Source organism: Phaethon aethereus (assembly GCF_964289735.1).
Source record: "Phaethon aethereus genome assembly, chromosome: 2".
In the NCBI taxonomy this organism is placed as follows: domain Eukaryota; kingdom Metazoa; phylum Chordata; class Aves; order Phaethontiformes; family Phaethontidae; genus Phaethon; species Phaethon aethereus.
In genome coordinates, this window is record NC_138582.1 from 52,585,070 (window position 1) to 52,599,920 (window position 14,851).

Here is a 14,851-nt window from a genome sequence, read left to right on the forward strand (position 1 = left end):
CCTGCTGTTCTTTTTAATTGCTTATTGTTATTAATTATATAGTGGTAACATTGTTGGCTTGAGACATTTGGCTGTAAAAATACATCTATCACTATTGCCATTGTAGCTGCACTAAATTACCCAAGCTCTGTCTGGAAATGAATGCTTCTCTGCATTTCTTCGGTGAAACTTGAATGAGGGTTAAGTTGAGACTTTCTTGTGCCACTTCGCCTCCAGCTAGGTTTCGTGTCCTTGTCCTGCTTCTGCTCGCCACCTCTTCTCCTCTGCTAGCCTTTTCAGTCTACTCTGTTTTTTCTACCCCCCCACAATAATTTATTGTGGCTACTACATCTGTTCTCCTTCCCCAACCAGTCTTTGCCAGTCAGTGATACATCTCTTTTCAGCCAGTGCTTCTCTGTTTCTTCTACTCTGTTGTTTTACTTCTTTTTCCCTTGTTATTTCATGTTCATAACTTTTCCATTCTGCTACCTCAAAGTTCACTGGAGATGAGGGATGTTTTTACGCACCACTCCTCAACTGCTCAAATAGCGGGAAATGGTGTCTTTGCTTCAGTGAGGAATTAGGTTTGATGAGGAGGTGGAATATATCTATAAAAGTGCCATTTAGAATTTAGAAAAAAAAAGCCAACGCACAAACATGTAACAAATAATAGAGGAAAAATAACTAATTTGCCCTCATTATTCTCTTATCCACAAACAAATAACTTTTAATACAGAAATCCCAACAGCTGTTTGTTCAGCTCAGTGTGAAGTCTTAGTACCAGCAGAGGAAGTGGGAAGGAGAGTGGAGTAGGTTTAGAATGAAGTCTGGCCCTTTTTTGATATGTGAGCCCAAAGCTGCTTGCTTGCTTTATAGCAGGATCAAAGAGAGAGATAGGGAAAGGTTAGTGCAAATGAAAATTGAGCTTTCTCATACTTTCCTAAATAAAACAGCAAACTGAGTCAGTAATATAAATAATACTTTGTATTAAATGGAGCTTTATAATTTTAATACATTGCTGTACAAGGAGATCTCCCCTAACTGGCAAAGCAGTTTGCTCAGGTGAAAAGAATCTAATTAAATGCCCAGTTATCAGCATAGACCTGAGGGCCCTAACGGCCTGAACTGCTTCTTCCTCCCTGATTTTTCTGAGGGCTGCTGGGGTAGAGGTGGAGGTTAAGAGGAAAGAAAGGAGGAAGTTGATACACCCCTAAATGAGTTTAAGAGCGGGATCAATATCCCAGCAATTGCTGTTCATTTCAGTGTCCCTCACCTATGTAAGAAGATGCCATATAATCTTTGACTCGTATAACGACATTTAGATTTGAAAAAAATCATCAATAGTATCTGACATATTAGAAAATATGAGGAGCACTGTTACTTCTTCATGCTATCAATTCAAATATCCAATAATACAGGAAAGCCCTAATCTTGTCTCCTCTCTCCTCTCTCCTCCTCTCTCCATTCTATCCTATCCTACTCTTTTTTTCCATTTTCCTTTTTTCTTCACCTTCTTTTAAGAGTAAGTAGGCAATTCTTTGTAGGTTGGATAAATAGCATTTAGAGACTTTATCTTCTAGACACGTAATGGCTTCATGCCAAAAGCATGAAGGCAACTCTGACCCTTTCTGTATACTCAGAACAAAAGAAATACCTGATAAGAGTTGTGTACAAAACATAATTTCTACTGCTGGTCCACTATGATGTAGAATTAATATTGATGCTTTGATTGTCTCCATGCAAGATCTTTGCAAGCCCTAAATTTGGAACAGATTGCATTTAGTTTATGCAACATGAAATATCCTCTCCTAGTTCAACAATTTGTGTTTTCATTGTGCAATACTTAAAAGTAGATATACCTGTACTTCCACCAATTCCAGAAGTCCCAGATAGGTGAGCAATACTAGTAGGTATTTAACATCAAATAATAGAGTAAGCTGATTCTCCATCCAGAAAGCAAGAACAAGAAACAGTGAGCAAAAATACCGAAATTAAATGAACAATGCTAAAAAAGCCAAAAGTTTTTACTTACATTTTACTGTTCTTAATTCTTCTGAATACGAATGTGACATTTTTATTAGTTTTTCCCCCTACAGTTGATTAAATTGTTAATAACTACTTTGCTCAGGCAATATCTGAGCCATTCAAATTGTAAGTTTATTTTACAAGAGAAGGTTTGGTCCAAAAAACTCTCTTTTGCAAAAGAAGTAAGCTTTTAGCTCACAGAAGAGAACAAAGAAAAATTTAGTTCTGACCTTAATGCTGACACTGTGTTTGTAAAAATGGCTAGATTAAGCAGGGTCTGATTCTCCATCCACTTGAATTTAGTAAGAGAGTTTTCATTCTCTGTTTGGGGTGGAAAAACAGATATTTAGCAGCTCTGGGGTTTGGTTTTTTTATCTATAATATGCAGATAATAATCTGTATCTCACTGTGCAGCGTAAGGATGGAGGGCTTGACCTTGCACACTTTGGCAGAATTTAGTCCCACAAAAAGTCTAGACAGAGTCTAGTAAGACAGGAGGCCTACTCCCCTGAGTTAGTTATGCCAGCGTTTGAAGGATCAGTCTCCAAGTTTTTAATCAGCAAGCACTAAGTGCTTTTTGAAAAGGTAAACGTTGAGCTGGATCATCTGTCTACAAATAACTTATACCACTCAGCTTATTCCTACCGGTTTAAATTTCTTTTTATATCCCATGGTAAAATTGTTTCCAAAATAAGCTCTATCACATGGGATTTTATTGCAATGATGGAGTGTAACCTTGTAATGTGTATAGCTACGTGATGCAACACAGACTTTTTTTCTTTTTTTTTTGAACAAATTTTAATACCTTTTCCTGGTGCAGTTACAGACAAGGAGTAGCAAATTATGCATGTCCCATCAGTTGGTGAATAGCCCTGTTGCTGAATTCCTGAACTCTCTCCTGGTAGCCAGTTGCCCAGAAAATGTTGTTCTTTGATGGAGAGGGCATTTGCTGCATTTAAATTGTTCTTACTTGAGCTGAAAACATGACAGTTACTAAGAATTAGACCCTGCCAATTGCCCTTCTTTTATTTTCATCCAACTTCACTGAAGCCAGACAATTTGTGGCTTTGATAGAACATACAAGGCACATGTGGTAAGAAGAGTTCACTTACAAGCAGCCAAAGTGAGTGCAACCAAGCAAAAAAGTGAACAGTTGGTGAAGTGAAATGCATCCCTTGCTTCAGACAAAAATACAGTGGAATGAAAGATGCAGTAGACTGGCTTTCCCTTAAGCAGATCTAATTTCAAAATCTGGCCCTGGAGAGATGAACTTTTGCTTTAATTGAGGAGGTGGATCCCGGCTCTTTGTCACTCCATCAATCAGCACCCTTTGCTGTAGCTTTAGCAGTATGCTGCAGAAGGCTGTAGGATTTATTCCCTGTGTGTTGAATAAGGCTTCCTACCTGGTGCTGCTGGGAGCCAGCGTGGCCTGGCCTCAACAGCACAGTGTGTATCCCATCCTCTTCCTTCTGATGCTGGCCAGTGTCCTTCAAGGCAGAGTCATAGCCTGGTCTCAACTTTCCCCTTGGGAGGCTACAGTGTTGATGACTCAAGAATTTAGGATTGTTCCTTGCATCTTGTCCACCTCCTTCCTCAGGCATGGGCAGAGCCTTGCCCAAAAATCATTCTGAACCAAACAAAAGCAAGGGGAGAGACATTGCTCAGATTGCAGCCTGATGTGTTGAGTTTCCCAGTCTCTAGCCAACATCATGATTTTGGTTAAAAGTGGTATTAAGAGTAAACACAGACCACCATGCAGGCCTGCCTGTGCGAGCAAGAGTGTGTTGCGCAAGAGGGACGTGCAGGATAACAGTGCTGACAGGGTGAGGAAGATACTTCCTTCCCCCACCCGCCGGATTCCAAACACATGGTGATCTGCCCTGGACACTGCAGGAGAAACATGGGTGTACTTCTATCTTTCCATCCAGTCCTCCATCCTGTCCCATCAGGATTGAACTGTTAGGACTTTAAAAAAAAATGGTTTTCCATGACAAGTTCTTCTCACAGCTGTAAATTCCACCTGTATTCTTTTTCCTGCTGCAAATTCCAGCTGTATGCTTTGCCTTTACTATGTCTCCTTTATCGCTATAGTCCCGTGCTTTTCATGTCAGCTTCCAAAATTAACACCGTGGTGGATAGCGTTTTTCATGGGGGGGTTGTGATAATGTTTGAGAAATTGAGAATGACAGAAGCACTATTACAATCAGGGATAAATTAGGAACGTGGTGCTGGAGGCTTCAGGCACTGTTTCATTTCAGCTTCCAGGGTTGGAAGAGGTGTTGTGTGTTCCTTAGCAGGTGAGGAGACTTGTCACACACTTCTTCACCATAGTGGGCCCTAGGAACGAATTTTGAGCAGGAATGAGATTGTCTCTAGTGGCACTGGGAGGCTGATGAGCGTGTGTGTGTGTGGCCGGTAGAATTAAAAGGATGCAGACAAACACAGCACTATAAACTAGGAGGCACGGATGGCTGTATACTGTGCAAATTATAGTGTTGTACGGTGTATTTTATCCTTCCCCGGCTTCAGTGTGAGATGTTGTAGCTGAGGGGTTAGCTGTCATCCATGGCATTCCTTTCTTACTCCTCAGATCGCTGGCTTATAAATGTGTGCTGCAAAATTAACTCGGGCAAGAGTGGAAGCAATGTGAAGAAGGAGAAATTGGTTTAGGGACATGGTTTGCTTGGTAAAAAAAATTATAAAGAAGACACATTGAATGTGGGAGCTGTGCATGCTTTAGACCTGAAAAAAATGTAGAGACTGCAGGCCATCTCATTCCTGAGCTGTACATGGAGGGCAGAGTTTACACGACTTCTTAGCAGATGCTTTTAAGCATGGACCCAGCCTCACGATGATTTACCAGGAGGACATCATCGTCTTTAGACCTTTGCCTGTAGATTTATTCAGAGTAAAAGGCAGAAGGACCCTTCTGGACAATCTCGAGGGTGAATAAAAGAAAGAGTTACTTATAAACTGTTACAAATTGGTACTCGGTAATGGCTGTAGTGTTGATCAGACAATATAAGAGGGCCCCCAGTGGTTACCGCCTTAACAGCTGCATGTAAGTCAGCCAGTGAACATTTGCTTGTAGCTGCTCTAGTTTTGTTTTTATTGAAGAGCAAGAAGCATAAACATGGGGGACACAGTCTAGAGGCTGCTTAAAGGGTTTCAGTTGTTTAAAGTGTATATTGAAATGTCAGGGCCTTCCGTGAAATGAAGAAGTTGTGCGTTGAGTTTGGTAATGCAAGTTGGACCAGGTCATCCAAAGCAGTACCTCAACTGGGGGTACGGGTGGGGGGACCCCACCTGCCGTACAAGTCACTCAGTAACTCCACAGCGTGGGTAGCTGGTGCAAAGACAGAGGATCCCCGAACATGAATATATGCTCAGCACAAAGACTGATTTTGTTTGCTTTTATAGCAGGTTATCAAGTTAGTTGCTGAGGTAATGGGCTGCACCTCAATTAAAATCTACCTCCCCCCACTGAGGCATTTAATATTTGTGTAAATATTAAACATTTATATGAATATTAAATGCATTTATTTAGAATTGATTCGTGTTTACATTTTCCCACTCTCTGAATAAAGATTACAAATGGAAAGTAATTTACTTATGCAGAAATTCTGCATGCATCAAACTCGTTTATCTACCAGCATTGGGTAAACCATCTTCACCCATGTTGTGAGGTCTTCACCATGTCCAGACTCCCATCCTAACCATGTAAGGGCAACAGTAAGCAGCAGTTCTGTGCTGTACAGTGGGTACTTTGTTCTTGCCTGCCTTCTGGAGTTGTTGGATCCATAATGTGAAGGACGTGCTGATTTGTTTTACGATGTACCACATCAGGGAATGCAGTGCATAGTTTTCTGTTAGATTTGGAAAAGTGCACACTTTATATTAAAGGTTCATTTCTTTTTCATCGTTCAGCTAACTCATTTGCACTGTAATGTACTTTCCTGTTCCTCCTCCTGATAGTTGGTGCTTTTATACCTATTTTGCAAGCCATATTTTTAGTCTAATCCATACAGCAGTTGTCTAAAATTCCATAGCATTGCTTATTTCTTACCTATAACTCTTAATAAAAAATAGGGCTGTGCCAACCTATTATATCCTTAATAGAATATTCTAATGGTTATTAAATCAATTGACTCTGAATCTCACTTTAATAAATGAGTCAGACAGTATTTTCCAATTACTGTCAGCTGCCACCTTTCCAAAGAGCAGATTATTTTGATTGAATTTTTTAAAGCTGTTCAGCACTTTTTTTTTCTTTTTTTTTTCTTTTTTTCCCTGAGTAAGAGCAAAGAGCAGTAGCCCTGTTCTGCAGGGAAGGAAAGCCTCTTGGACTGTATCTGACACTCCATTCCATTTCAGATTTTTCCCAAATGGAAACTGAAAATGTGACATTTCACCGGCCCTTTATTTATTGATGATATCATACTTTACACTTCCATAGCATCCTATCGAATTGTTTGCTAAACATGAAGAGCTAGACAGGGGCGAGCGTGTAAACGGAGCCTTTTGCATCCTCATTCCACATCTGGCACCTTTGCAAGAGCGGCCACACCCTGGCTCTTTCATGCCAGTGGGAGATAAAATGCTGGCCATGCTTTTGAATTCTCTACAGAGAGCAGAGCAGGGACACAGCCTTGTTCCTTCATCCTTCTGCAGCGCTGTGTGACCCAAACAAGCAGGCAGTTGTGTGCCCAGACATGTTATCTTAAACCTTTTCAAAGGCAGATAGCAGTGATTCTGGGTCTTCTGTGTATGGTAGATAGTCCTGGACTCTTCTCCAGCTCCACTGTCCCAGTTGTATTGAAAGTCTTAAGGGATACTAATTAGGTCAGCCTATTAAAGTAGAAATTAAAAATTAACACCTCTTCTCTAGAAATGGGTAGTCTGAGAAACACAGGCCATACTGTCATGCCCAAGGTGATAAGAGTAAGTCAGTGTTGGAGTTTGGAATGGAACCCAGCACTCCCGGCTCTTCTGCCAATACTGTAACCTTATCTGTCTCCCTTAAATTTAAATCATGCTGGTCTTACGTTCTTGAATTCCAGGACTGGAACCTTGCCCTTTGTTCGGAGGATGTAGCAATGTAGTGCATAGCAGGTGATGTGCACAAAATGGGTGAAAAAGAGCGTGAGGGGAGGGGTTTATAAGTCCCTGAACTATTATATTAGTTATACAAATGTAGTCATATTTTAAAGGCGGTCTTTAGAACTAGGAGACTAAAAACATTTTACTTTTAAGAGAAAGCTTAGATTCTGCACAAATTGATGTCTCTTGCCTGGGGAAGTTTCCTATCTGCCCCAGGCGAGTGGGTGAGGGGATTTTTCAAACCCTGTTTATAAGCCTTTAGGAAAATTGGATTTGCAACATACAGTAATCAAAGCGGTTTTGATGTTTGTGACCAGAAGATCACCTCAGATCTGAGTGATACAGAAAATACAATAGGGTCATATTTAATGGGGTTCAGTTCTTCCTGAACAAGTACAAATACTATATAACTAAAAAGAGTTTTGCTTCAGCATCAGGAGTGCATGCCTGCCTTCCTACTTTTTCTTCATTAGCTAAGGTAATGGAAAGAGAAGAAAAGCCTTCTCTGTCTTCTGTACCTCCATATAAAATTACTTCTTTTTAGGAAGTCTTTCTCCCTTGGAATATTTGAAGAACTCCCCATTCGGTGTTCCCATGCTCAAGAATGATTAGCATCGTTCATTTACACCTTGCCAATAGTAACTCTGCGATTTGAGGATTGACATTGATTATCCTTACCTTGACATGTGGAAGATCCTGAGATGGAGCTCCCTTTGTCTTAATTGCTTTGACTGTCTGTATCAGGACAAACAGTTTTATGAAGAAACTTCACCCTACCAGGCTTTCTAGCCCATAATTAGCCTTTGTGGGGACTTGCATCGTTTTCAGAACTATCTGTTTGGTAATGACCATGGCAAGAATCTGGCTGTAGGAGAAATTATATGATCACGTGCGGCAGCCTGTACATTCCTCATAATTGATTTGCAAGTTCAAGGAAGAGGAGGCATTTATGTACAGTTTGTTGAGCCTTCCTCCTCTTTTCATTGACACTGCTCTGTATCTTTGCCTACAACTGTGGGTTGCTGCCTGTTGGGAGAGCGTGGTGTACAGCCTGCCTCGCAGTGTGTGGCCATCTCTCCTAGATGTACAGACTGATGTGTGCCAGGTTCTTTTCCCTCATGCTCCCGTTGACGCTGCTTGCGCGGGCCATACTTGTCTTCTCTTAGCAGTAGCAAAAGCAGAACACATTGGAAGGGTTTGCTCAGTGATGGTGGAAAACCCAAAATCCCAGGCAACTCTTGAGAATCCACTAAAATTTTCCCTGCTAAGGAAATAGTTACTATATATTTGATAAATGGTTGCTAATTTATCTATGAAGAGTTATGAAAGTTGTCACCTACCTGATGAGAAGGTGTCACCTATCCCGAATCTGCCCCTGGGAGTCTTTTTGCACAGAGTATGTTCAGCCAGCGGTACCTGACTACCAGTGTGTCTGGCTGGGTGGGATGTGTACCTCCGCAGCCTGTGCCACTCTGCCTTGATTCTAGTCTCTCCAGAGAGGCCATGGTGGCAAAATAGCTGAGATTGACCTGCACCTTTGCCCGAGTTTGTCCTGACAGCCATCCTTAGCAGATCCAGCTATAAACTGGTGCCTGGTCAGGCGGGCTTGGAGTCAAAAGCAGCAAAGTTCTTCTGTCTGGTGTGGGTAAGAGAGACAGGCACCTCAGTGTCAACAGTTGGTACGCACAGGATCGCCAGGACCACTGGCCTTTTTCAGCTGACTCCCAGAGCAGGCCTGCCATTTCACACCCCTCTGATAACTCTTTAGCATGTGGAGGTGGGCAGGAACATTGAACACTGCTCTGATGAAGGACTGGGCAGAGGCAGAAGGAGGTCTGCAGTTTGCTGTGTGGGCACATGGGCAACACTTGTCCATGTTTGTCTATACCTGTGGCCCCGCTCTGCTGCGCTAAGACTGACAGGAAGACGGGAGAGTTAAAAAAAGGGCCACGTGCCAATGTGTCCATTTTAAAGAGCCAAAATGGAGTCCTACATTCCTCTGACAGTCGCTACATGAAAAACACAGTTTTACCATGAAAGGCAATGAAGGCGACATACATATGAACATTATGAGAGCTAGCTGTTCAGTGGAGAGCGAGCTCCCCAGTTAAGGACTGTTGTCAGTGTCTCTGCACTTTTGCAGTCAGTGTCTTTTTACCAGTTTACTCCAATGGAGACACCCCATCACCCCACCCTGATTTTGTGTAAATCTTTTGGCTTTGTTGGTTTTTTTCTGCCCCTCACCTTCTCATTATAAAGAGTTCTGACACCTCATAGAAAACCAGGCGAGGGTAGTTTTCAGTAGTCCCACCTGCAGAACGGCCTCCGCTGCCAGGCTTAGCTTGCGCTGTCTAAAGCCCACAAATTCCCACCCTTTCCTAAAGACGCCATGACTTACGTGAAGGCTAAATTTAACTTTCAGACTAACAAGAAGTGAAAGGTGAGGGCTACTGCTGAAATTTTTTCAATTCTGGTAAGTTACTAAGGATCATTTTGAGAGGATGTGTGGCCCCCACTCGGCCGCACAAGCACCGTCCCCTGTTTTCTTTACGTTGGTGGGGGGGATTGGTGTGTGCGGTACGAAAGGTCGTCTCTGCTGTCACCACCTACAGCAACTGGCAACCGCCAACGTCCGCCATTACGGCTGCTAATTGCTGCAGGCAGCGCTCAGTTCGGCAGGAGGTTGGCAGCATGGTGTTTAGGGGTTCGGGGTGGGCAGGGCGCTTTCCTAAATCACTCCTTTTCACCTGAGGAACAGCAGGGAGCTGTGCCAGTCGCCAAGCGTTTTATTCCTGCTTGTTTTTTAATAATTGGATACAGTATTTACCTGCGAGATCAATGCTACTCGTGTAGCACACCAGTGACATACAGAAGGACCTTTTCTAAGCGGCGCTGTGGGAATTGAGGCCTCTGCAGCAGGGCTGGAAGCCACTTCTTACCTAGCAACTGTTTCTAAGTAGGACAGCCGTTGACTGCCCTCATGGCGAAGTGGATGAATCCTGCAGCACCCTCAGGAAAGGAACCTGGTGCCAGGCACCAGCCGGCCTTGGAGGAGGACAATGGGAGGAAGCAGAGGAACAAGCGGCAGGGAGTGGGAAGGGTTTTAAAGCCGCAGGACCTTGACGGGAAGGCTGCCTCAGGAGGCTGTTAAGAGGAGAAATGCAAATAAAAGGAAAAAAAATCCAGGATGGTCAGAAAGGGAGCTGGGAAATCCTGTGGCTTGCAAAAGATTTCGCACATGCCCCTGGGGCTGGAAATATGGAGCAGGAGTGATGTCAGGGTATAAACTAACACCTCACCACGCTGGTTACAAGAAACTCCGCGTCAGCTGGAGTGCCAAAAACGTGCGCATTCGCAGTTCTAACCCGTGGTAGACGGGACGATGCATGATCGGCATTAAATTCCTCATGCGGTGTTTTGCAAATGTACTCAGTTGTGATCGGGTGACTCTGCTAAGAGATGATGTTTCTGGTCTCACTCATCATTACCTACTGAAGTCTAACGCAGAAAATCTGTGTGGAAAACCTGTGCTTTTAATGCCCAGTTAAGCTTTGTACATTCTGAAACCTACCAGGTAAGAGAACGCTTCAGCAGCTGTAGGTGCTGAGGGACATCCAGTTTCCTGAGTTTAGGAAAAGGAAAAGTGTCTTCGGTTCATGGATTGTGTTGGACTTGCTCTTTGGTAAGGGCTGTGGTGAATTTCACTTTTGCTTTGATTTCTCCTGCAGATGAAGGCCTGAACCACGAATGCAAACTCTGCAATCAGACATTCGACTCTCCTGCCAAACTTCAGTGCCACCTGATAGAGCACAGCTTTGAAGGCATGGGGGGCACCTTCAAATGTCCGGTGTGCTTTACAGGTAGGAGGCAATCACTGATTGTCCCGGTGGTCCCCTTAGCTTGTGTGTGCAGAACTCCACTTACAACTGTGTCATGTGCTGGCTTTAGGTCAGTTTTAGGAGGGAACATTAAATTTGTGCTCATTAGTAATGTTGATTATAAATCGTTTAGAAAGTTGAGCTTCTTGGAAGTTCAGGCATCCATGTGTAAGAACTGCATTTCAAGCTCTTGTACTGGAAGTTTGAGTTTCTTGTAATTACAGAAGTGATAGTCTGTTACCTTCCACAGTACCACGTTCATCACCTTCATGTTCCGAACTTGCCAAGGTTAAAACTGCCCATAAATTTGTGCTTTAAAGCTCCAGATGTTTCATCTAAAACGATACAACTTGGAGCAGAACTTGTCCCCATGGGCAAGGGCTGCTAGGCATAGCCTGTGCAGCAACATTCTCCTCTGATGGGGTAAGAAAGCCCACTTGCATGTGTTTGTTGGCTTGTGGTGAGACGAAACACCCTTGTAATGTGCTTTAGAAAGCAAACCATGCTGTTTTGCCACAAGTAAAGTTTTGCTCTCCTCTGACACAAGTCCAAGTGTGGAATAATCCTTCCCAAGTCAGTGGTGTTATTCAGTAGTAAAACCCAAGTGAGAAAATAACTTGACCCAGTAGGGCTAAGCACTGCAATGTTTGGGCCATAATGAGGAACAGAAGAATGCTGTTGTTGGAAATGAAAACACATTAAAAGGATGCCTACAGAGTTGTTGTGAGTTTTTTTAAGGATTTCTTAATAGAACATTTCATAAAATGATAACCTAAAACATAAGTGTTAATATGTAGCGTACATGCCCCATTTTGCTTTACAGGATAAAAATCAAAGATAATCGCAAACATGACAAAACACACTTGGGGTATTCTCGCATCAATGGCATGCTAATTCTGGAAGCCATTCAAGGTTTCTGTTCTCTATTAATGGGAGTGAAGGATTTTCATTGATAGGCAAATAGACTCTTTAATACCTTCATTTTGCTCCTCTTCGTTTGGCAGCTCCCCTCCCAATAAAACCTAAGTGCGCGCTACAGAGGAAAATTAAAGTTGAATTTTTCATCTCTCAGATACAGTGGCTGGTAGTGATTATTACCTCACTGTGTTCAGGTTTCACACATTTCTGTGGGTTATAAAATTAAAAAAAATACATACTTATCTTCACTGCACAGCTTGTCATAGTAACGTGTAAGCATGGATAGTAGTGCCGTAAACAGTTTGCCTGTTAGGTAATATGTGTTCAATAATTCTTTCAGTTTGGCCTTTTTGGGTTTTGGGTTTTTTTAGTTTTATTACTGATTCTACTAATTTTTTCTCATGTCTTTGTGTACATATTATGAGGTGATCTTTTTTTACTGTAATGCCATGGATCTTCGATTTCCAAGTTTGAGGGAGTTGTTAACACAATATGAAAACTTACATATGTAAGGAGTACCCACTGACGATTCTCCTTGTGAGCAAAATCCGTGATAAAACTAATCTTTTAATGTTTGAGCCAGTAGCTTTGTAAAATATGCTAAAAGAGTATGGAGATAAGTCGATTCCAATCTGCGTGAAACACTTTTTCCTTTTTGCTGATGGGGTAAATAGACACCGAGCATTAGTCATAAACAATGGTGTTTTATTAGCAGTATGCCATTAAATTATTTCAGCATGTCTTGCTAGAATATTAACAAGAAGTAAAAATCACCAATATAAGTTTTATATGGAAAATGGAATCTGATCTTTTTTTTTCAGAGTAATGAGAAATGTGATTAAAATGTATGACTCAGAAGAACAATATTCTGATGGTTTTTGTTGCCTTGCAATTAGAATAATTTTAATGATTAGGAGTGGAGTCAAAGTCAAATGCCAGCATCTTTAATAAATCCTTTCCCTGCCTATACAGATTAATATTGTAGATGCAAACTTTTTTAGGTCACAGTGCACAAGGCATCCATCAGAAGTCAGTGCTGCCAACCCAAACACTGCCTCTGGCATATACAATTTAATTATTAATAGTATGTCTCCTAGGTAAACTGTTACACAGTCTTAGGGCCTTGTTTTGTAGTCATTAAAATTGAACATGTTTATATTATTGAAACCCTTGCATTCAGTGTGTAGGCAGAGTTGATCTTAAAGTATCCAAAGAGAATTTACCTGCAGTTCTGTTTCACATTTATAGACTTTGCCCCAGTGTAGCTGTGGGATATAATTTTTAGCATTAACACATTTAAATACAGAGCTGTTTGTTAGCTTTAACTTCAGGCACAGTTTACAGAGTAAACAGGTCTCTCGCATCTATGCTTTTCAAACCTGTTGGTTGCTAGGTAATAAGTTTTCTGTGTGTTCAATCAAAGTGCAGTAAGCATGCAGAAATAATTCTGAAGGGAAAATGGCATTTTTAAATTCTTTAAATTCAGAATCTTCATTGGTTGTCCTGTTAGGGTCTTTTTTTTCCTTTGTTTTGTTTTTTTTTTAAACCAAGCATCTGTTTCAATTCATTCATTTTAGAAGAAGGATCACACTTTATAGATTAATAGTGTTTGTCGGTACCCATTATAGCAACAGTGTAATGTGAAATCAGTGTGCCAGCCTAATTTTACCTCTTGGAATTGCTGAGTGTTCATGGGAAATTGTTTGTAAAAAACTCTTCACTTGCAATATGAAATAATGAAAAGTTTGTTTGTCTAATATTCCAGTGTTTGTCCAAGCAAACAAGTTGCAGCAGCATATTTTCTCAGCCCATGGACAAGAGGACAAGATCTATGACTGCACGCAGTGTCCACAGAAGTTCTTCTTCCAAACAGAGCTGCAGGTACCACACTTGTTACCTGGGGGTTATAACAGCATTATGTATTTGATAGCTGAGTTCAAAGCTTTAGTTGCCATGACCGTCTCTGATACTTGGTCATCATCAGGATGGCAATGAGAGAAGGTCAAGAGAAATTGCAGGTGATGCAACCCATGCTGCTTCAAAAAGGTGCTGGCAGAAAGCCACCTGGTATAGACCTGAATTTTGGGAGCCTCCTTTGGATTCTTGCTCTGTAGGTTGTGGCAGCTCAAGATATTCATGAGGAGAGAGAAATGGGCATCCTATTTTCTATTTGCTATCCATAAAACATTTACTCAAGCAGTGAAATGAAAAAAAAAAGCCATAGAATACCAGGTTGGAAGGGACCTCAAGGATCATCTGGTGCAATCTTTCTTGGCAAAAGCACGGTCTAGACAAGTGTATTCTTTTGTCTCTAAATGTGAAAAGCTAAGCACTGAACTGGGAGTGTAGGTATGGGGGAAGTAGACAGTATTTATCTTGGTTTACCTGCTGGCCATTTCCCGTAAATGGTGGGGGAGAAAAAACAGGGTCACATGAATGGTACACAGTCTTCTTGTGTGCTGTTGTCAGACTTGTAATGATACTGTTTAGTAATGGAAAACAAAAAGAGCAGAGAGGAAGAAATAAATGTTGAACAAGATCTGAAAACAATTTTGGATGAAGGGATTATTTACTACATATTAGCATTCTGCACTGCTTGTCTTGCAGTAAGAAGTGGTGGTGTGTTATTCCTGATGCGGTGTTACACTTTGAGACAGCAAGCAGAAGATTGTTTCTAAATTACTTTAGTTTATATTGAAATATTAAGATGGGTTGACAGAGGAAAAATTCTCAGGGTCTCTGATGGTCTATCAGGATGGAACAAGGAGAAGCGTTTGTACAGCAAGGCGTACCTACACTGTCCAACATGTGATTTTTATTTGGAATGAAGGGATTTTTCAGCATTTAAGGGTTTTTGGTCATTTTTTATAGCATGGGCCCCGATCTCCTAAGTCCTTTGACTAAGGTGTCCACAATTAATATTGCTTTGGACCAGAGCTGGATTTCTTCTC

General features: G+C 41.6%; 1 protein-coding gene across 3 annotated transcripts in view; it reads left to right on the plus strand.

Moving 5' to 3' along the window:
* ZNF521 (zinc finger protein 521) overlaps positions 1 to 13,940 on the plus strand; it is a gene marked incomplete at its 5' end in the record, with an annotated part of 204,047 nt that extends 190,107 nt beyond the window's left edge. For all 3 annotated transcript variants that reach the window (XM_081996547.1, XM_081996548.1, XM_081996549.1), the window contains 2 exons: positions 10,833 to 10,964; positions 13,666 to 13,940. In XM_081996547.1, coding sequence (XP_081852673.1) covers positions 10,833 to 10,964; positions 13,666 to 13,895 — 362 coding nt within the window. In that variant the 3' untranslated portion in view covers positions 13,896 to 13,940. The remainder of the gene's footprint in view (positions 1 to 10,832; positions 10,965 to 13,665) is intronic.
* Positions 13,941 to 14,851: the final 911 nt, after the last annotated feature.